The sequence below is a fragment of the Pinus tabuliformis genome, chromosome 4_1 (genome assembly GCF_031772625.1).
Source record: "Pinus tabuliformis cultivar Carrire ecotype Pingquan chromosome 4_1, CPIR1, whole genome shotgun sequence".
Taxonomy (NCBI): Eukaryota; Viridiplantae; Streptophyta; class Pinopsida; order Pinales; family Pinaceae; genus Pinus; species Pinus tabuliformis.
In genome coordinates this window covers 713,708,385-713,731,611 of record NC_142303.1, presented here as the reverse complement: position 1 = coordinate 713,731,611, position 23,227 = coordinate 713,708,385, and the positions used below count along the sequence as shown (strand labels likewise).

The 23,227-nt window shown below is 35.5% G+C and overlaps 1 protein-coding gene across 1 annotated transcript; it reads left to right on the top strand.

Annotated features, from left to right (window-relative positions):
• Positions 1-7,450: 7,450 nt before the first annotated feature.
• On the top strand, positions 7,451-14,117 carry LOC149178125 (beta-xylosidase/alpha-L-arabinofuranosidase 2-like). Its single transcript, XM_089423546.1, has 6 exons — positions 7,451-7,897; positions 9,873-10,330; positions 10,426-10,523; positions 11,198-11,545; positions 12,679-13,092; positions 13,502-14,117. The coding sequence occupies exons 1-6, from the start codon at positions 7,496-7,498 to the stop codon at positions 14,092-14,094; spliced, it is 2,313 nt and encodes a 770-aa protein (XP_089279672.1). The 5' UTR covers positions 7,451-7,495; the 3' UTR covers positions 14,095-14,117.
• Positions 14,118-23,227: the final 9,110 nt, after the last annotated feature.

Genomic DNA, 23,227 nt, shown 5'->3' with positions numbered 1-23,227 from the left:
CAGAGCCATCTTCCTTTCAGGAAGCAGTGCAACAGCTGGTTTGGGTTGATGCAATGGTGGAGGAGTATGACTCCATAGTTCGAAACAGTGTTTGGGATGTGGTCTCGAGACCGGAGGACAAGTCAGTTGTGAGCTCCCGTTGGCTTTACAAGGTAAAGCAAGTTGCAAATGGTAGTGTGGAGAAGCATAAGGCCATATTTGTGGCCCGTGGATTTTCACAGGTAGAGGGGATTGACTATGATGAGACCTTTGCTCTTGTTGCAAGGTATTTGTCAATCAGATCTATTTTGGCACTATTAGCACAGATGGGTTGGAAGATCCATCAGATGGATGTGAAGACTTCCTTCCTCAATGGCATGATTGAGGAAGAGGTGTACATAGAGCAGACCAAAGGTTTTGAAACCTTGGACCGTGAGTCGCAAGTGTGCCAACTCAAGAGAGCGTTGTGTGGGCTGAAGCAAGCACCCTGTGCTTGGTACACCAGGATAGATAACTACTTCACTAGGTTTGGCTTCACGAAGAGTGAAGCGGATGCAAACCTGTATCACATAGTGGTGGAAGGTAAGTTGTTGATCATTGTACTTTATATAGATGATATCATACTGACAGGTGATGGGAAGCTCATCAAATTTTGCAAAGAGGGCATTGCAAGAGAGTTTGAGATGAAGGACATGGGGCTTATGAATTACTTTCTTAGCATGGAGGTATGGCAGGGAGATGGGGAGTTGTTTGTATCTCAGGGAAAGTATGCCAATGAGATACTCAGGAGATTCTGCATGGAGAGCAATAAACCCATGGAGACTCCTCTAATTGGTAACTGGAGGAAGGAGGATGCTACTTCAGGGGAAGTAGTGGAAGCTATTGTTTACAAGAAGCTTGTGGCTTCACTCATGTAATTGGTGTACACACGACCGGATATGTGATATGCATTTAACCAGCTTAGGCAAGTGATGGTTAGGCCTACCAAGTTGTATTGGAAGGTGGCAAAGCATGTATTGAGATACCTCAAAGGCACTACTCAGTTTGGGTTATGGTACAAACGGACAAAGGGAGTGAAGCTTCAAGGCTTCACCGATGCAGATTGGGCAGGGAATCCATCTGATAGGAAGAGCACATCAGGAGGGATCTTCAGTATTGGGTCAGTTGTAGTTTCTTGGTACAACAGGAAACAAAGATCAGTTGAACTCAGTTCGGCGGAGGCAGAGTACATCGCTCTAAGTTAGGCAACATGTGAGGTTATCTGGATGAGGAATATCCTAGTTAGTTTTTTTGGTCAGTAGATGGATCCGATAGTGATTTATTGTTACAATCAACGTTGTATCAAACTCTCCAAAAATCCAGTTTTTCATGATCGGTCCAAGCATATTGATATCCCGTATCATCATCTCAAAGATTGTGTATTGAGACAGATCATGTTGTTAGATTACATTCCCACGAAGGAGTAAGATGTTGACATCTTGACAAAGGCATTGTCAAGATGTAAATTCGAGTTTCACAGAGACACGATCGGGGTAGTTTATAATCCATTTCTTGTTGAAAGGGAGTGTTGAGAAATAAGAGGATCGTTTGTTTCTTGATAATCCATTTCTTCAACCTCCAAGTGAGACATGGCGACATAAATGGTTTATGGGGCCTTCACCTTGTCTAGGAAAGGAATCAAGTGCCTACAATGGAGTTGCTCCGTGTTTAGAAGGGAAATCCAAGACATCATAAAAAACCACTACAAAATAAAACAAAGACCTAATCAATTCTTACCAAGTAAGAGCACCTTTGTTCATTGACATTGCTACAATACTACAAAATGTCGAGCATAAGGATCATATCAATAACTAGAGGTCATTTTAGGACTGTCACAAGAATAAAATCAAACACAAAATCCCACTAACTCATTATATTGTCCACAAGTTTGTGTATCAACAAAGAAGTGGTATAGAATAATGAATAGTGTGGGAGTATTAAGTCCCCATTTATTTGGTGATCTATAATGAATAGTGTGGGAGTATTAAGTCCCCATCTATTTGGTGTTGCATGTTGATGCACTTGTTAAAAAAAAATTTAGCATTCATAAATAATGGTCATTTCATGGGGAGATGAAGAAAGTCTCCCCACACCGTGGTCCCATTTTCCATTATGCAACCGTCTTAGGTATTAATGTTTGCATTCTCATAAAAAAAAAAAAAAAAATTATTACATAGTCTTGATTCATAATGAAAATTCTTTGCATGTGGCAAAAAAAAACCCAAATTTTTTTTTTAAGAAAGTTGTTGAAAAAATATTAGAAACATTTTAAAAACTTTTATCCTTATAAACATAAGGACACTTTGAAACATTGTTAAAACCTCCGCCTCATTATTGAATCATTTCTTAAATCCATATATATTACATTTCCTTTCCGCAGTTGAAGATCCAAACATGCAACCCTTTTTAATATTAATTTTATTAATATCACTATATTAAATTAGCAATTCCCCACCTTTTAAAACATGTGATATTTCTATTCAAGGTAAGAATTAAAATAAACACATTTTAAAGGTGGCTAGTGTATGTGGAAGGCGATATAGGTTGTATGTCTTCTTTTTTAAATTGAAATTGAAAGATTTGTATTAATAAATAATGTAATGAACTTACAACAAATTAATAAATTATAAAGTTGATTTGTATAATAAAGCTAAGTTGTTATATATTATGTTATTGTTGTTTTAGAGATAATTATTCAATTATCAATTCTTACCTCATCTAATGAATGCTCAGATTCTACCAGCTGACAAGTCCAGTACTTCAAAGCTTCCTCAATAACCTGAACTCTAAATAATTTCACGGGTCACACCGCTGATGTCTAGAAAACTGGCGGTGATTAACCAGACAGATTCGTTTTTTCAGTGAAATCTTGGTTCCACACCCATGTCGCCGCTGTGTTGAAGACAGGCAACTGCCTATTCGTGCCTATTACCATGGGCACATTGATTAAGAAGAAAATGTGCCGAATTTCGTTGAAACAAAGATATTTAACGATCACAAGAGGCCGGTATGCTTCAACGGAGGAGGCGACAAAAAGAATCTGATTAACGAGGTTGAATGCTGGTAGGAGACAACTACCAGATTTAAAAATCTTTGCCATCAAATCTCAAAGTATCGAGAGCAGCAATTTTATTTGGAATGGTTATCGTTGTGGCAGCAATCTGCAGGTTGAATTTCCGAGTAGATTGATGTTTATAACCAACAAGGAACATGTTTATTACACTTAACTCTGTAGATTTTGAAAATATGTAAGTCATATTCAATAAATTTTTGCATATCAAATTTATAACTAAGATCTCTCGATATAACTAAGATCTCTGTGTTACAGTGGTGCAGTTGGATGCCCTTATCAAGCAGTGCAGGTATTTTGGCATATCATGAAAGAAAACAATGAGTGATTTCTTAACATTTTCGATTCGGCTGTGGTATATTTTGGGTATGTGGATTGTTGATTTCTCGAATATTTCCTTATCAGACCATCAATTATTTAACCGCGCCCATATTCTTCTGATTACAAAATATTCTATAAATCAGCAATCAATATAAACTCAGGGCTATATTTCAATTATAAGTTCTTTTGACTATAAATACATTGATGTCCGGTTTGGTAGGGCCTCAAGTCTTTTCTCTGTATTTGCATAGATGAGAATAGGGTGGCTATAAGCGAGATGTTTGAGGCGGGTGACGATCTGTTGGCTGTAAACGATTTGTTTCAAGCGAATGAAGATGGGCGGGCTCATTTAACCATCTGATAGTTTGTTGGATGAAATGAAAATCGGTTGCATTTTTGCCCCGCGTGTATTTTTGGACACTCTTGCTTGATGCTCAGGCATTGTTTCGTGGAGTAATGCAGCCATTGGATATAGGAATCTCCAATTGACATCAGGCATTGAGATATAACTTTTTATTCAATAACTTTTGTTTCATGCTTATTCTATATTAGAATATTTAATATATTTAATTAATATTAGACACTAAAAAAATTATAATAATATTTATTTATTAAGTTTATAAAAAATATATGTAATTGTTTATTTTAATAGTTTTTTGGAATTTTAATTTAATTATTAAATATTTAGTTTAATTTTGGATTTATGAGTAGCAATCATTTTTTTTTCATTTTAGAAAAAGATATAAGTTTACATCTCAAAATTTGATCTAGGAACTTGATAAATCAGAACTTAAGTGATTTAATTATTAACCATTAATAATTATAATTATAATTTTTTATTATTATTATTATTATTTTAATTTTTTTTAATGTAATTTCTTAACATCAAAAAGTTTTAATTAATAATTATGATTTTTAATTTTACTGTTTTATTTTCATTTATTTTTATGTAATTTGACTAAGTCAATATGTATACATATCATGACAAGAATAGACATAGTTGAATTGAGGCTTCTGTGATCCATAGTAGTTGAAAGAATAACTTCGGCGTAAATCACATGTAGACATACATTTGTTTCGAACCAACTAGTGTGGTTCATCGTCAGGACAAGTTGTAAGAATAGACATTATAACATCTCTTTTATAGAGGGTTGGAGAATGCCTCTAATAATTATTAGGTGGATGGCAAGGATTCAAACTCTATAAAATAATCATAAAATATTTTTAATAATAGTTAAGGATAAAGGGTAGAAAAGAAATAGTAACTAGCATAGCAATATAAGTTAAATGGCTAGAAATGTCGATAGCAATAAGTTAAATGGCTCCTGAATGTCGATAGGCTTAGGAGATAGTGCAAACAAAAAAGACCATAAATCATCTCTTTTATAGAGGGTTGGAGAATGCCTCTAATAATTATTAGGTGGATGGCAAGGATTTAAACTCTATAAAATAATCATAAAATATTTTTAATAATAGTTAAGGATAAAGGGTAGAAAAGAAATAGTAACTAGCATAGCAATATAAGTTAAATGGCTAGAAATGTCGATAGCAATAAGTTAAATGGCTCCTGAATGTCGATAGGCTTAGGAGATAGTGCAAACAAAAAATACCATAAATCGCTATTTATAAAATGCAAGTAATTTAATTATTTAATGACAGCCTTTCATTAAATATATTTTTTTTTATTATTAATCTTGAACCTACATGAAATATTTGTAACAAAAAACTCTAAGGTGAGGTCATCTTTCCAATATAGAAATGTGTATTGACATAAATATCTATATAAAAGTAATGGAAAAAAATTTGTTAAAAAATTCATATTTGAAGAAGGTTCACATTTTGAAGATGGAAAGGGATGCCATGGAAGACAAATAGTTGTTCAATAGTCATGTTTGTGGATAGGAAAAAGATTTCCTTTATGAGACATTTCAAGTATTAATGATGTTCAATGATACTAGAAACTTGGTTCACAAGTATAAGGACAATATACCTTATGATGATGGAATATGAAGCAACTTTGTATCTAGTCGGTTGAAACATTGCTTTCAAATATAAAGCCTTTAAAGAATGTCAAGTTGTATTTTTAGTTCTGTCATTGTGTCTTTGCTTTCAATAGTGTAAACTTTAAAAGACGATGTTAGATAAAAAGTATAATAATACCTAAGTTGTTAGGTATCTAATTACTGTTAAATGATGATTGAGATAATCACTTAACCATCTCTTTTTAAATAAAAAGCAATTAGATCTAATCATTTATAAACTCTATAAAAGAGAGATATGCTAGTGTAATGATGAATTGTAATCAATATTGAATATCTTCTTCAACTCTATAAAAGAGAGATATGTCACTGTAATGATAATTAAAATCAATATTGAATATCTTCTTTAAATTTCTCTCATCTTATTTTTCATTATATTATCATTCAATCTTCATTCAATTAAATCTTATTCTTATACTAAAATAAATCAAAAAACATTTATATTCAATAATTCTAATTCTAAAAATAAAATCTTAAAATAATTTCAAATATAATATAATATTAAAATATATAAATGTAAATTGTGATAAAAATAAACAAACAACATTCATCCATAAATGGTAACTTCTTCTCCATTAATTTCAAATGGTAACTTCATCATCTATATGTATTTCTAGATATTTCATTGCCTTTATAAGTTCCACGAGTTGGGGGTTGTTGTAATTAATGAATATTTTCATCTAGTTGAATACAATTTGCAGCATGTTTTCTTTCATTAATTAGACAATTAGTTGATATGATTTTTTTAATAATATGATTCTTTCCCTATGACTTCTTTTGAATATAAGTAATGTTTTTTGAGTTACCATTTCTTATTTTTTATTAACTATATAATTTATCTTCGATTGGAAGGTAAGCAAATTAAATGTTCATGCTCATAAGTTGTATTTCTATGGCATTTAAATGTTTTTTTTAGTTTTTTATAAAAATAAATAAAAAATAAAAAGTTGTGTATTAAATTTAAAGTTGTCAAATATACAATGCAATAATAGGAAAAATATATCTCAAAATAAAACTAATAAATAATTAAGGTAAATTGTAAATAAGATAAAATTGTGAAATATATAATGCAAATGCAAAGAAAGAAAAAACATATCCCAAAACAAAACTAGAAAACAAACAAGCTCAATTATAAATAAGATATGAAGATATTAACTTAACTAGGATAAGCACTTCCCAATGCTCCTATTTAGAATTCCCAACACAAATAGAAAAGTAGTATTAACAACCAATTCAGTTTAATTAGGAATCAAAATCAAAACCGAAAAAATCTAAGCATAAGTCCATTAATATTTCATATTACTTATTTCAAGAAGACAAATGATTCAAATGCATGTTTGTGAATTAAACATGACCTAGTTCACACTAAACCTTAAAATAAATTGATTTTAAATGTGATTTTGCATGCTGGGCCACACTAAGGCTGAAAATAACTAACTACATTTAAAACCAATTACAATGACTTTACAAACACCTTACCTGCAATAATATTTATATAAATATAATAATATAATATTTAAATTACATGATATGTATGTACACATACATCCCTATGTAGACACAACAACATAAACATATAGATATATGTTTGAAAACAATGAAGAAGTGATAGCTTGACTGACAGCCAATACTATTTCAGGAATGACGTGGATAACGAACATCCTGATTTGGTGTTAAGGTTCCATATCCTGATGGAAGACGTTATGCGTTGTCTATGATAAAATATCATCGAAATACGCGTGAAGACGGATTGCTTCCCCTAAATCGGGAAAGTATTACAAACGAAATTGGAACAATATAGGGAAAAGAGATCGTCCGTTTGCACGGAGAAAAGTGGGGGAATCGTAATCGATGTCGAATTTACGATGAAGCAGAGCAGTGCGAATGGCGTGCGGAAGAAAACTGATGTTTGTTGTCTTTCGTGATCCGAAACCTCCATCTATAAATTGGAGAGACACCCAGCTCCCATTTCACAAGGTCCTACCTCGGGGAGACAACGAAAGCCGGGAATCAAAAAGGATCCGAGCAAAATTCTGCGATCGGGTTCATGGAGAATTTGTTTCTCGTATTGATTTGCGTTGGGATAGGAATAGTTCTGAATGGCCGATCATCCTTAGTTCATTCGGCTGCTCCCTTCCCCTGCGATCCCAGCACCGGGAAAAGCAACTTTCCATTCTGTAACACTTCACTGCCGGTTGCAGAGAGAGTGACGGATCTCATTGGACGTCTGACTCTGCAGGATAAAGTGCAGCAGCTGGTGGATGGCGCCGCCGCCATTCCCAGCCTGGGGATTCCTAGTTATGAATGGTGGTCTGAGGCTTTGCATGGCGTGTCCAACTTAGGTCCAGGAACAAACTTCCGTGGCCCAGTTCTTGGAGCTACCAGTTTTCCACAAGTTATTCTCACCGCTGCTTCCTTCAATACTTCTCTGTGGAAAGCGATCGGCCGGGTTCGTATTTGCACAGTTTTGTAGATGGTATTTATGTTGCTTTTAATTGGTTTTTATAATACTCTTTATCAATTTGGTTTTATGGAGTTTTAGTGTTTGGAATCAATTTGTAAAAATAGTTTATTTGGAATTCAAATTTTTAGAGGCAACACTCACCTCACCCATATATTCTCATAGTATAGAAAAATATAAGCAATATAAAAACAAGTCCTATTACCAACTCCGCCCTCTAAAATTTTAGTGTTTAAAATCGATTTACAATAATCCCATCTTTGAGCTTACAAATATCCATTAATGAAAAAAAAAATCTATTAGATACTACCAAAATTTTGCTCTCCCTAAAATTTTGGATTTAAAAATAATCTCATCCATAGCCATACAAATATCCATTAATGGAAAATAAATTTATTAGATGCTACCAGGATTTTGCAATAAAAACAATTTTCACGTTCACTACTGTAGTTCAGTTACATTTTAACTCAGATCTGCTTCTGGCCATAGTTTTCTCCTGGCTTTACTCCTGCAAACTAGATGAATAAAACATCCGAATAGAGAATCCTCCGTTCACTCCGTCAAGAATATCGTAACGAATTTACAGGATCTTTTACCAATTAATGCAACCATTTAAACTATAAATGTAGATACATTTTAATGTCAAAAAATGTTTACGACTTCAAAGTCCGACAATTAAGATGACTGATGTTATAGTTCAAATTCATTCATGCCTCAGTTCAATACTTCGCTGTATTTTTATTTAAATAATTATGGCCGTAGGCGCATTTAGTTCAATACTTCACTATATTTTTATTTAAATAATTATGGCGGTAGGCGTTTTCTTTTCTGAATAAGTTTTTAATATTTAGATTTAATTATTAGTGTTTTTTTTCCGAAGGTGGCAAAACCTATTAAACTCAGGTGTGAAACCAACAATGAGGACAGCCATCTCTGGCTGCTATCCGCGAATGTCGGTTTGACTCATCACCGTTATCAAGGAAAACCACGCTACATGTAATAACCCGCTGGTGGTCCGTAAGGGAGCAGGGTTTCACTCCTGCCAGATGCCCCTGGTCCTGTTTCCTTAGATTTAATTATTAGTTATTAAATAAGTTAAAATATTTAAAAGATTATTTAAGGAAAAAAATTATTTATTTATTTTTACATTTAATTAATTAAAAAGAAATGTTATATTTGGTATAGTATTAATAAAATATGATATTGGAACAGAAGTTTTTTACAAATTTAAAATGTGTTTGGTTATTGGTAACAAGTTTTAGAAATTTTTTAGATATAATTATTTATAAATTAAGAATTCTTTAATGTTTTTAATGTTTTAGAGTTTTTCTAGATATTATAAATTTTTATGACAAAATAATAAGGAATCTCTAATAATATTATTTAACTCATATATTAATTCTTTTTATATTTAATAATAATTTTAAATAAATTTATATTCTAGTTTATTTTTATTGTTTTTTAATATGAACAATATAAGAAATATATTTGATGAATGTTTTTATCATTAATCCATTTTCATTTACCAATTATTTAATTTATATCACTCTACTGATTAAAATTAATTTATAGTTCTATTGAAAAAAAAATTAACAAGATCATTTGTTTCTTATAAATCTATTTTTCCTGGGGCGTAGGCAAACATTTAGCTTTTCTAAATACTGTGACAAGCAGAAAAAATGCCACAGAATTCTGCCCTTCTGAGGGCTGGATGTGGCTGCATCTAAGGTCCACGCTGGAATCAAATCAATTCCAATGATAGATAATGGCTATCGTGTTCCTTGTCCGTAAAAACGAGAATCTGGTGTTTTGGCCCGGCGAGGGTACCCAAAATGGACCTGAAAACGAAAATCGGCCCAATTTTGAGGGCCAAGCTTTCAAATTTTGAACGTAATTTTCGGAGAAAGGGTGCTTTTTGCGTGTTAGTTACGGGAAAAAGCGCTAATTCGAGTGTGCTGTGCAGGTGGTATCAACAGAGGCGCGGGCTATGCACAACGCGGGACAGGCAGGGCTGACATTCTGGAGTCCCAACGTGAACATTTTCCGTGACCCGAGATGGGGGAGAGGGCAGGAGACACCTGGTGAGGACCCGCATGTCGCCAGCCTGTACGCCACCAACTACGTCCAAGGTCTCCAAGAAACCGAAGGTGGTGACCCTAACCAGTTGAAGGTGGCGGCCTGCTGCAAACATTACACGGCCTATGACGTGGACAACTGGCATGGGGTCGAGCGTTACACGTTCAATGCCATCGTGACGCAACAAGATCTGAAGGACACATACGACCCGCCATTTAAGAGCTGTGTGCTGGATGGCAACGTGGCCAGCGTGATGTGCTCCTACAATCAGGTCAACGGCGTCCCCACCTGCGCCGATAGGAATCTGCTCGCAGGCACCATCAGAGGCGCTTGGAACTTGAACGGGTAGCTCTTTTTCTCTCGGAACTGAATTTGGCTACCTACTGATTTATTTACGTATGAAACTGCAAAGATTAAGGTTTCATGACTTCAATTTGCAGCTACATTGTCTCAGACTGTGACTCCGTTTCTGTATTCTACAACCAACAGCACTATGGGGCAACTCCTCAAGACGCAGTTGCCGATGCTATAAATGCAGGTACATGGTAGACAATGCCTCACATGTTAATCAGAACTGGGTTTTCAGATTTCTGAAATTTGGTTAGTTGCTTGATCATTCTATTTAATTCAATGATTCTTAAAACCTAATTCTTTAGATTTGAAATGTTGGTCTTGATTAAGTTTTTCCAAGATTTGGCGGGAGGTTATCAAGTTTTCTTTTTGTGTTTTTGGGGTTAGACTTTGATAGTAAGTTGATGGGAAGTGATCTTTTCAGATGGATTGGTCTAAATCATTAAAATCTAATTCTTTAAATTTGAAATGTTAATTTTGAGATGTTAATTTTGAAGAAGTTTTTCAAAATTTAAGTCAATGTTTCAAATCAACTAGGATAGTTCATCATCTAAATCTTGACAATAAATCATACTAACTATCCAAAAAAATTCAATATAATTTCTCAATAAAAATTTCACCCATGTAATATAAATCACAAAAACTTAAATTCAAATTAACAATCCAATCCAAATAAGGTTTCATCCATGTAATATAAATCACAAAAAATTAAACTCAAATTAACAATCCAATCCAAATAGGGTTTTCAAGATTTCTGACATTATTCTATTGAATGTGAAGATTCTAGAAACTTTATCCTTTATATTCGAATTGTTATTGTGAAAGACTTTCATAATTAATTGGCATGTCTGGATATAACAGGTCTCGATCTCAACTGCGGGACATTCCTAGCTCAGTACACACAATCAGCTGTGCAACAAGGCAAACTGAACGAGACTTCCATTGATATAGCTCTGCATAATATCTTCACGGTGCTGATGCGCCTCGGCTGGTTCAACGGCAACCCGGCTCAGCAGCCATATGGGAATCTTGGACCTAATGATGTGTGCACTGATGCTAATCAGCAGTTGGCTCTCGAGGCTGCGAGGGAAGGGATAGTGCTGCTAAAGAATGATGGTAAATTGCCATTGGCAGTAAACCAGGTCCACTCCTTGGCTGTCATTGGCCCCAATGCGAATGTCACTGCAACAATGATCGGAAACTATGCCGGTATGTAGCATGTTCATTCTCCCAATGCCCATTTATTTTGGAGCTTCATAGTGGCTACTCAAAACGCCTCAATTTAGGCCAGCTACTCTGGAATTCGACCAAATATTGTAGATAAATCTGTGTTCAATTTCCTCTTTCTAGGTAGGAATATTAGTTTTAATCTCATTCTTGTTTTTAGGATTTTATAATAATTTTAAAATATATCATCTAAATAAAAGTAAATGATTAAAAATGTGTAAATAATTAATTATGATTGATACAATTTGAGTAGGTTTAATGGTCAAAGGCCTGTGTTTTCTTTTTCTTCTTTAAAAATCACATGTTCAAAACTAAAATGATAAAATATTACAATCAAATCGTTGAATAAAAATAAGTCCTTTGTCCCACAAACAAAAAATCTCATGCATAATATATACATTTATATCATAATAAATAAATAAAACATATTTATTTATATTTTAAATTATTTTTTATATTTAAAAAACTACCCAATTTATATCTATTAAAAAACACCTTAAAAACTCAATCAAAATATCACCTTTTTTAACCCATATGCCTTAATTTTATACCTGAAATAATGATAAAACCTTAAGCTTACAACTCTAATAAAGAGGTTATGCCTTCCATCAACATGCCTGAACCCTATACATAAATCGAACATAATAATCCTAACTGAAATTTAAGGTAATCTCAAAAACAAACAAAAACGAATTATTTTCTTTAGGGTTTATTCTCACATATTATTTTTATATATATATAATAAAAAATAAAAAATAAAAAAAATAAAATAAAAAAACACCAAAAATTATACAAAACCATAAAATGTAAGTTTCTGATTCAGTACCGCATTTATATTCAATTTATCACTTCTAGTTTTGTGTAGCGTAGTCTCAAAACTTTGAAAAGGAGTAAGTGAATAGATTGGCCAGGCTTTCCCTGCAACTCAAATCTCCAAAAAAAAATGGTGCTGTTTGAGTATGCCAGAGCCTTGACAATCGAGAAAGGGAGCAAATCGGCCAGAACTTTGACCGTAACTCAAATGATGCGTTTTGAGTGGCCTTTAATGGTTTCTTCATCAGATAGTTGTCTGGATTTACTGAACACTCTTGAAACTTACAGAATCTTGTTGGCAGGCATCCCATGTAGGTACACAACGCCCCTTCAAGGCCTTTCAGCTTACACTCAAACTGTCTACGCAGCTGGCTGTGCAAACGTTGCATGCACGGGAAACGAGTCAATACCTCAGGCAGTCCAGACAGCCAGCAATGCAGATGCAACAGTGCTAATAGTTGGTGGAGACTTGTCATTGGAAGCAGAGGCTCTAGACAGAACAAGTTTGCTGTTACCAGGACTGCAACAGCAGCTCGTAGACCTAGTTACCGACGCAGCCAAGGGACCTGTAGTTCTTGTGATTATGTCAGGGGGTCCATTTGACATAACATTCGCAAAGAATGTTAACAAGATCTCAGGGATTCTTTGGGTGGGTTATCCGGGACAAGCTGGAGGAGCAGCCATTGCAGATGTAATATTTGGAAAATACAATCCAGGTAAGCCATATTCACCTGCTTTGCTGAGGAATCAAGGTAGATAATCACATTCAATCAAGGTACATAATCGCATACAAACAAAAACCCTGTTAATGTGTCATAGCATGAAATTCCAACCGGGATAGAAAAAAGATCACAGACTGTCCCCACCACACTTCCCCTCGTAGCATGAAATTCCAACCTAGATAGAAAGGAAGATAACAGACTGTCCCACCACACCTCGGCTCGACTCAAATCACTGAATTATTATTAAGACTTGGGTTATTAAATAGGTCCTCTTAATTTTCAGAATCCCCACATACCAAAATTTTTCTGCAAATTTTGGGACCAGCCCTGATAATTTTTTCCTGGTGCTTTGTAAGTATAAATCTGAATGCATACCAATTAAGGCAATTTTTTCTCTCTGTAGGTGGCAGACTGCCTGTGACTTGGTACCCAGAAGAGTTCGCTGCCAAAGTCCCCATGACTGACATGAACATGAGACCAGATCCTGCCCGAGGTTACCCTGGCCGGACTTACAGATTTTATACAGGAAAAACTGTGTACAATTTCGGTGATGGACTAAGCTATACAAAATTCGAGCACACTATAGTTAATGCACCCAAGGTCATCTCTCTTCCCACCCGTGGACGCAGAACATGTTGTCCGACAAAATCAAAACCTTGTGTGGCTGTCAGAGTCACCCACATTAAATGTGAGCACTTGTCCCTGAAACTTGCTGTTGATGTAAAGAATGCTGGTTCTAGAGATGGAAGCCAAGTATTGTTTTTATTCTCTACACCACCATCCAGTAATCGACTCAATCCCCCAACGAAGCAACTGATTGGATTCAGAAAGATTCATGTCCAAGCAGGAGCCACAAAAAGAGTCCATTTCAGACATAATGTTTGCAAGGACCTCAGCGTTGTTGACAAGACTGGAACCAGAAAGGTGCCACTAGGTTCTCATCAACTTCACATTGGTGATCTGCAACAGGATGTTTCTTTTCAGATAACCTGCTGATTCACATGAAGGGAGGGGAAATATGGTTCTCATAATGTTTCTCAGCCAAGTGAGGAACATATTATTGATCGTTTTTCATGTTTTTTAACAATTAATGGCAGTAGCTATGTTGCTATTCATGATTGCTATTTTGTTTCTCCAGCTGAAATTGCCATGGGTCAGATTCATGATATGTAACATCATTGCCTTCACAGTAAATCTTCACCCAGAGATTCACCAGTCAGATCAGGGGTGTTGATCACTACATTGTTTTAGAATCTTCATCAGTCAGAAGAAGGGTGTTTGATCACTACTTGGAATTGGTTTAGATTCTGTATGATGACTGGTTTTATTAATGAATAAGCAAACTTTAACTCGATATATATACCGTAAATTTCATTGGATGACTCAGGCTATTGGGTTAGAACATGAGAAATTACACAATTTTATTTTTGTTATGTTTTCTTTTATATAATCAAATTTATTTATTTTACATTTCACTTTGTCAATCGATCTGTAAATTTCATCCTGTGAAAATTCGCCATCAGACTCAATTCTTTATTAATGGTTTTACTATCTTTCCACGAGCGAAATTCCCCCTCATGATCCTTCATACATATATATGTCAAACTCTGATAAAAATGTATTTCTATATATTTACCTCTAATGAATATATTTATTAATAAAATATTATTTTAGATAGTATTTTTATCAATAAATAATAGATAATAAATATTAAAAAAATTATTATTAAATAACTTTAAAAAAAATATTTAAAAATATTAAAAAAAATAACTATTCAAATTACAACGCTTGAGATAAAATTTGAAGACAATGTTATAGTCAAAATTAAAGAAACTTGAAGTAACATTGAAATTAAAAATGGTTGGTGTTTATAATTATTTTTAAATATTATAAATTTAGAAATCTGAAAACATAAAAAGAGATGGTAAAGTTTATTTTTAAGAAATATTATAGAGAAATATGTAATCAATTAGGCTAACAATAAAAGAATAATAAGAGGACATGGGAACAAATTAGATAACACTCAATTATCTAAATCAGCTACAAAAACAAATAAAGAATGGGTTAGGCTCAAGATATGAGGAAGGAGACCTCATGCAAAGAGGGATGACAGTAACATATGCACACATGAAGTGCTTAACAAAGCTTAGATATATCATCACTCATTCATCCAAGAAGTTATATGCATATGAAGAGTCCAAGAGCAACCCAAAAATGTCTAATGTTAGACATCAAAGAAGAAGAGTTGGTTACTTGGAATTAGAAAGTACTTTTAATTGCATAGATACTCATCTAACTTGGAAGCTAGAATAACTATATACCATTTGCAAGGAAAATCCTCTATATTGTGGGATAAGTTGAAGCAATTCTAATACGTTGATAAGAAAATGATTTCTAGGAAGCAATTCAATAAATATTTCCAATATCAATATCCTTCATAGCACTCCTATGATAAGAACATGCAAGAGTTTTTTGAACTCAAATTGGGAAGCATGACCGTGGAGGAGTATGAAAGAAAATTCTTTGAGTCTTTAAAGTATGTGGGCTCTATCAAGGAGGAGAAATTAAAAATTCAGAGGTTCTTATGTGGAAAACTATAATTTTATAAAGACAAGATTCAATTTGATGAGCCTAGGAATTTGGATGAAACCATTAGAAAGGCCAAATACTTGTATAAGCAAAACAAAGGCAAAGAGTCTTATCAAAAACCTTGAAGGGATAAGAACAAGGAGAGGCTAGATCAGAGAAAGAAAGGATTTCAACCACCTTTCAAAAGCAATAGCCTTGAAATATATCAACAAAATAATCATGCACAAAACAAATCCAAATGGAAGGCCCGTTAGGAAAAATAGGAACACCACCAATCAGAAGTTGAGGATGTAAAGGAAATCACTTGTATAATGATTCCCTCATAGAGATGACATAATGAGGACCATGGGTAGCATTCAAAAGGATACAATAGTGGAAGACATGGGATAAATATTCCAAGGATATATGCATCCTTAGATGATTAACAGGAAAAGCACGAAGCTTGTATGATTAAGATGGAATGTAAGTTATAAATCGGTCTATTGCTATTTTGATTGATTCAAGAGCAAGTTATAGTTACATTGAACCTAAATTAGTGAATTGATTATATTCGATGAAAAATAGACTTGAAAAATCATGGTTGGTTCAAATAAGCCACGAGAACCAAGAGAAGAATCAATGAAATTGTCAAGAATCTTCCTATAAATAAGAATAGAGTTGATATAATTCCAATCTTGAACATCATACCATTGGGATGTATTGACAGCCAAAATTGACAATATCAACGTTTGATAAATCGCCCAGTCATAATCCTAATTAGACCCTTTTTCCATTTGATATAGTGATTTCAACTGGTGTGTGGGTCCAGTTGCCACTTAAGGAATTTGATCCATTAATGAAGACTTATTGCAAGGATTATGAATAAAATGAATTTAAAAGGAAACAATGTAAATGAATCTTATAATTTAATCATAATAAAAGAAATATAGATAACTACTCTACCACTACTTATATCTCACTAAGATAATTATATCCTAGGTATTATAGCTTATGTATGTGAAACAAAATGTTTAGTCATAAGTATGTGATGCATATCTACACACTTATCGATTGAAAGGAACCGATTATATATGAAATTAGACTTCAGTTAAATAGTTAAATGAATATGCATTCAGTCACAGTGTTCACATGTGTATTCTTCCCTTAATGCCTCAATAATAATGAAAGTTATTAGCCAACAATAACTATAATACCAAAGCAATAAAGTAGAGTAAAGCATTTTGATTTCAATATAAAATGAATAAGTAAATTAGAGCAACAGTACCATAATCACTTGAACTCATTAAAACTTGAAATCTTTGTGGTCCAGAATTATATTAAAGAAAAGGTCAACTTTACAGCAGTGCGGAGTTTATTTCTTCAGAAAAATCATAATCCTTTTGTTTAGACTCATCCTTCCCTTCAAATAATATTACAAAATAAAGGATAAATATCTCATCAAAGTTTTCTCACTAGAAACTTTGAAAAGAAAAATAGAAAAGTAGAGATTTGTTATGATTTTGGGATAAAATATGCCTTTAGCTTGTGGAGGTAACACCCTAGGAAGCTTCGATTGCTGGTAATGTTGACCTGACATTTGAACACATGTGCTTCAATTGATGGTAATTCTTGCACTATTTTGTCAATAACTAATTTGGTCAACAAATATGACTTTGAGGTTTGACCAAATATCTCCAAATAGAATCCAGGTCAATCTTTTGCATTTGCTCAATTTGACTTCAATGCACTAGTCTATATTCTTGCACCTTCTTCCTCAAAATATCGACTTCAAGTGGCTTGTCCTCAAAAATATTTGATTATATTTCAGTCTCTTTAACCACCTACATTATTGATTGTCCCAATGGAGAACAACTGTGTTCTACAATTTTTACTAGTTCTTTGCAAATATGCAAGAAAATTTTCCAAGATTTTAGAATTGCTTCTTATGCATCATGTTGATTTTGGGTAGGCCGGGTATGATTCTCCTCTACATTTTTCCAGGCAATTAGCTGGGTTAATTTCCTGTCAACTTCTTAATATTCCATTTCTTTGTCAATCGTTTCATTAAGCAATCCATTTACCAAGTTTTGTTGAGCTTGAGCAAGTCTTAGCTCATTGTAGAAATATTCTTGTTTATGAAGGAATTGTTGGTTGACCTCAAGTGCTTCTTGCTTAAACTTTCCTAGGTCAACTACATTATTGGTTGCTTCAGACTTTCAATTGAAGTTCAGTTATTTGGGTATCCTTCTGCTTATCATAGACATCAAATTCATGTTGTAATTTGTTGATTTAATCTTTTAATTTTTGTTGCAATACATCAATATGTTGGGTTTGCCTTTGATGAGACTCACCATCTTGTTGTCATAGCTATTCTTGAAAATGTTCCTCTTTCTTAGACAATTGTCGTTCCAACTTTGCAATCTTGCCATATTTTTGCTCAATAATCCTTAATTATTTGGTAACATACCAAAAATTAGCATTTGCATAGGCTCCAATAGAATGAGCCAACTCAATTGTCTTCTCTTCACTTAACTAAGAACCATCCTCGACTAAATGAGGTAGAGTATTTGTGTCTTCCTTTTCTCCTTCCATGTTTCTCTTTTTTCTACTCCTTTTAGTTATAGGTTTCTTTTAAGGGCTGAAATAGTAATACAATGGAGGGATATACTCCATTTCATTGGTGGACAAAGAGTTGGCCATCATCACATTTTTTGAATTGTCACTAGGAAGAGTATTGATAGGAATTTTCAATATAAGTTCAAAATCGACTAAGTCATTGAATCAGTACCAACATTGGTAGGAGAAATATCTATATGTTGTTGTGGATGTTGCACAGGAGTAGAGTTATCAAGAGTAGATTTGAGGACCTTTTGTTCCTCTAAAATACTAGTCATAGACAATATGAAATTATCCCATACTTGTTGCATTATGGTAGTGGTTGCAACTTTCTCTATAATGTCCTTCAAAATTTCATCAGCAACTTCTACTATTATTTTCTTCATTTCTCCTAAATCCTCATACGGAATCACTATAGGTGCCTTGGATGTAGTAGACTATGTAACTTTGGGTGCACCAACTATTTTCTAAAGAATGAGTGACAAAGATGTTTTTCTTTCTTCCTTAAAGTAAGGAAATGTTGATGCATGTCATGAGATAATTTATGTGCTTTTTGGCAGGCTTCTTCATAAGATTGAACTCTGCAGAATATATCATCATATGGTAACTTTTCATGTATATACTTCTTCATACTAACCATAAGGAAATAATTACCCACATAGCTAATGCACGCTTAGAAGGGAAGGTAAGTAAGAAGGAAAGAAGGTGGGCAGGTTGTGATCACTGAAACTCAGCAGGATCCACTAGCCAGCAAGCGAGATAACGACCAGATAGCAAGACCAAGCTAGTGATGCCAGCCAGAATGAATGGGATTGATAATTGATGTGATATGAATGAATTGATTCCATTGATTAAGCCCCAGCTGGTGAGCTCATTCATACCAGCCATCTGCCATGAAAGCCAGCTAGAAAGCGGTATAACCTATTCTTGGAGCTAGCCTCCTTTATTATTGGATTTTGGCATATGGAAGCAATCTTTCTTATTAGTGCAACCCACCCTTAGAGTATAAAGTGGTTACTATCGATGGGACCAGACCAGTAGCGAGCGAACCATCCAACATAGTCACCCGACATAGCCTTACCACGTAGCCTAGCATAGAAAGACAGAAAGAAGGTCATTGCTGATGGCTAATAGTAGATCCAGGTAGGTTTCAGGTGTTTATACAAGTGTAGATGCCGGTACCAAATATAGGTGTCCCTGCATTATCAGTACTCGCTGGTGATGATTCTTTTCCGGTACTCGCTGGAGGCCATCCCAGTATATGCCAGGTAACTTGATCCAGGTATCAATACAAGTGTTTATGCTTTAAATGCTTAGCTTTATTTCTTTATACTTGAAGATAGAACTATTCCCATTGAGCAAGGGCTATTATATAATATCCCCAGTACAATCTGATAAAATGACCCATCTTACGGGAGAGGCATCGATCAAGTGAATCAATTTCTTTTTGATGAGTCTTACGAGAAGAGCGTTACCACCAACCACTTCAACATATTCCAAAATAGGCGTTATCACCGGCACAGGCAACTTCTACACAAAGAGGACATTGATTTAGGCCATTCAATCCGCCCTATTCCGTTCGCCCTCATTATTATCATCGCTACCGCTTGGGAATGAGCACCAGTTGGAAATGATTGCTACCGCTTGCCTTATGTGGAAGGAAAGGAGGAGCGCTGTCGAAATAGCCCTATTTAAGAAAGATGAGCCTGGTTCCAATAGCCCTTTCAAATAGACCTGGTGAAAAAAGACCTGGAGAAAGAGTAACCCTTCCTTATGAGGAGCCTGGTTCGTCATCTGACTCAATCAAAACAAGGTGTCATTGAGCCAAGCTAAGATGCTTATGGGGTGGTGGGGCATATGGTTGAGCCTTAAAGCGCATCATGACTGGAAGAAAGAAATGAGAAACCATATATTATATATGTCATTATGCAATTTTGAGAGATCGATTTCTTCCCCTCAATCTAGCCAGCTTGGGCCTTTTGAAGTAGTCGTAAAACGCACGCAAGTGGCCTTTCAGTAGAGATTGAGTCAGATATGGAACTAGTAGAGAGAGATAGGGTATGGAGGGGCATAGAGCGGGGAGTGGATCCAGTTGGTTCCGCGCCCTAATCTTATCAGCGCATCAATCAAGTTGGTTCAGAGAGAAAAGCGCGGGGAGTGGATCCAGTTAGGCTGAGAGAGAGAAAGGGGAATGGATCCTGATCAGTGGACCCGTATCCGTCCTCCGTCTCCATCGAGAGGAGAGGGAGTGGTTCCGCGCCCTAATCTTGAAACCCTCTCCCTCTCCCTCTCCTCTCCCTTATGGTCGAGCACCCTAAAGGGTCCTTAACAGTCGAGCACCTAAAGGTCCTCTCCTTAACAGTCGAGCCTGCTTGCGCATCCTTATGGTCGAGCCCCTGACGGACCTTATGGTCGAGCCTGCTTACGCATCCTCCACCAAACTAAAATGGCAAGAATGGGAGGGAATCTTGAAAAAACCTCCGTCGGAACATAAAGCACCTGGACTTGAACAAAGAGAATGGGGCCTGAAAAAGCTTTCCCCGCATAACGTACCTCTCCTCTCCCTCTCCTTAACAGTCGAGTACCTAAAGGTCCTTATGGTCGAGCACCCTAAAGGGACGGAGTCACTCACTATTCATATGGTGAGGGTCCTCTCCCTTTTGGTCGAGTCTGCTTACGCATCCTTAACAGTCGAGTACCTAAAGGTCCTCTCCTCTCCCTCTCCCTCTCCTTAACAGTCGAGTACCTAAAGGTCCTTATGGTCGAGTACCTAAAGGTCCTCTCCTTATCAGTCGAGCCTGCTTACGCATCCTATGGTCGAGCCCCCTAAAGGGTCCTTAACAGTCGAGCCTGCTTACGCATCCTTATGGTCGAGCACCCTAAAGGGTCCTTAACAGTCGAGCACCTAAAGGGACGGAGTCACTCACTATTCATATGGTGAGGGTTTTAACTCTCACTCATCATATGGGTGAGGGACGGAGTCACTCACTATTCATATGGTGAGGTCCTCTCCTCTCCCTCTCCTCTCCTCTCCTTAACAGTCGAGCCCCCTAAAGGGTCCTCTCCTTAACAGTCGAGCCTGCTTACGCATCCTTATCAGTCGAGCCCCCTAAAGGGACGGAGTCACTCACTATTCATATGGTGAGGGTCCTCTCCCTTTTGGTCGAGTTTGCTTACGCATCCTTAACAGTCGAGTACCTAAAGGTCCTCTCCTCTCCCTCTCTCTCTCCTTAACAGTCGAGTACCTAAAGGTCCTTATGGTCGAGTACCTAAAGGTCCTCTCCTTATCAGTCGAGCCTGCTTACGCATCCTATGGTCGAGCCCCCTAAAGGGTCCTTAACAGTCGAGCCTGCTTACGCATCCTTATGGTCGAGTACCTAAAGGTCCTATGGTCGAGCCTGCTTACGCATCCTTAACAGTCGAGCACCTAAAGGTGATGGCGGCCTTAACAGTCGATCCTGCTTACGCATCCTCTCCCTCTCCCTTATGGTCGAGTACCTAAAGGTCCTATGGTCGAGTACCTAAAGGTCCTTATGGTCGAGCACCTAAAGGTGATGGCGGCCTTAACAGTCGAGCCTGCTTACGCATCCTTAACAGTCGAGCCCCTACCGGTCCTTAAGATTGATATCGAGCTTAAGGTTCATCCCCAGATCCAAAGCTAGTAGTTCCATATCCCATTGAATAACCAGGTAACCGGGTGGACAAAGTAGCATATTATTAAGTAGTAGAGTCCCTAGTGGCAGAGTAAGACCTAGCAGCAGATGCGGATCCATAAGGACTTCCTATTCCATATCTAGGTGCATATCCAGATACAGATGCATATATAGATCCATTAATGAGAGATCCCGTTCCGGCAGAATCATATCTGGTTTACCGAGTAAAAGCAATCATGATGTTTAAGAGTAATATGGGCTAGATTGATAGTATGATAAGTCAAGATTTATTTCTTAGCATGGCCAGGATTCTCCAATGTGTAAATACCATTATGAATTGGAAAATTGGGCTATATTTTCTTAGAGTTCCTATGAAAATCATTAGCAATGGCAATTTCAATAGTTTGGCATGTTATTTCCTTACAAATAAGTTTATCATGAACAAAAAAAGGAAGTGCATGTGGAGGTGCTTCACATACATAAATTCTAATATAAGAAAAGGTATCATTAAAATACCAGTCACCTATATGAGAAATGCTCAGCTTGGCTTCTTCTGGAATATGAGGTTTTGTCTGGAAGAGATTCTCATAAATGGGGATGATGACATAATGGAAATTATGATAAAAATGCTCTCCATAATTCTCTTCCCATAGCTTAGAATGATAAATGTGAAAGGGTTCTTCTTTAGACATTGTCCATTTCTAACTTGTTAAAGGAAAAAAAAGTAGAAAAACAAATTTCATCCATGATATAGGCTGACATATATAATGGAGGATTAAACTTATTAGTTTTGGAAGCTCTAAAATTATTAACTTGTTTACACAAATTTTCCAAAACGATATTAGCCCAATTGAAAGAATAACCATCTAAATTCTTCTATATTAAAGGAACCCATTTTAAATGGAAATGGGTGGCTCCCTTTTTACCAAATAGTCTATAGAGCATAGCTGTCACATAGGATGGACAAGAGTTCAAAGGTGCAATTGCATATTCCTTGGAACTCTCTTCTTTAAATTTGTGTTCATTATCCCTCTGTGCTCTAATCAAATTAGAAATAGTTTTCCATATTCAAGATATTCCTTCCAAGTAAGCTTATGAATAAATTCAACATTATGCTAGAGTTGAGCTTCAAGGAGTTTATACAATACTTAGATATTGCTAGAAATAACCCATGATAACACCATCGAAAGTGTATATATAGTGTGTTGGCACATGCACATGGTCCATGGCTTGGTGAATCATATCAGTATATGGTAGGAGTCACAGTCGTGTTGCTATCTTATGTAGAGCAG

Coding starts and splice junctions, on each gene's coding strand:
- LOC149178125 (XM_089423546.1), top strand. CDS start 7,496: ATGGAGAATTTGTTTCTCGTATTGATTTGCGTTGGGATAGGAATAGTT. Junction 10,331..10,425: donor GGCGCTTGGAACTTGAACGG/GTAGCTCTTTTT, acceptor TTCAATTTGCAG/CTACATTGTCTCAGACTGTG. Junction 11,546..12,678: donor AATGATCGGAAACTATGCCG/GTATGTAGCATG, acceptor TCTTGTTGGCAG/GCATCCCATGTAGGTACACA.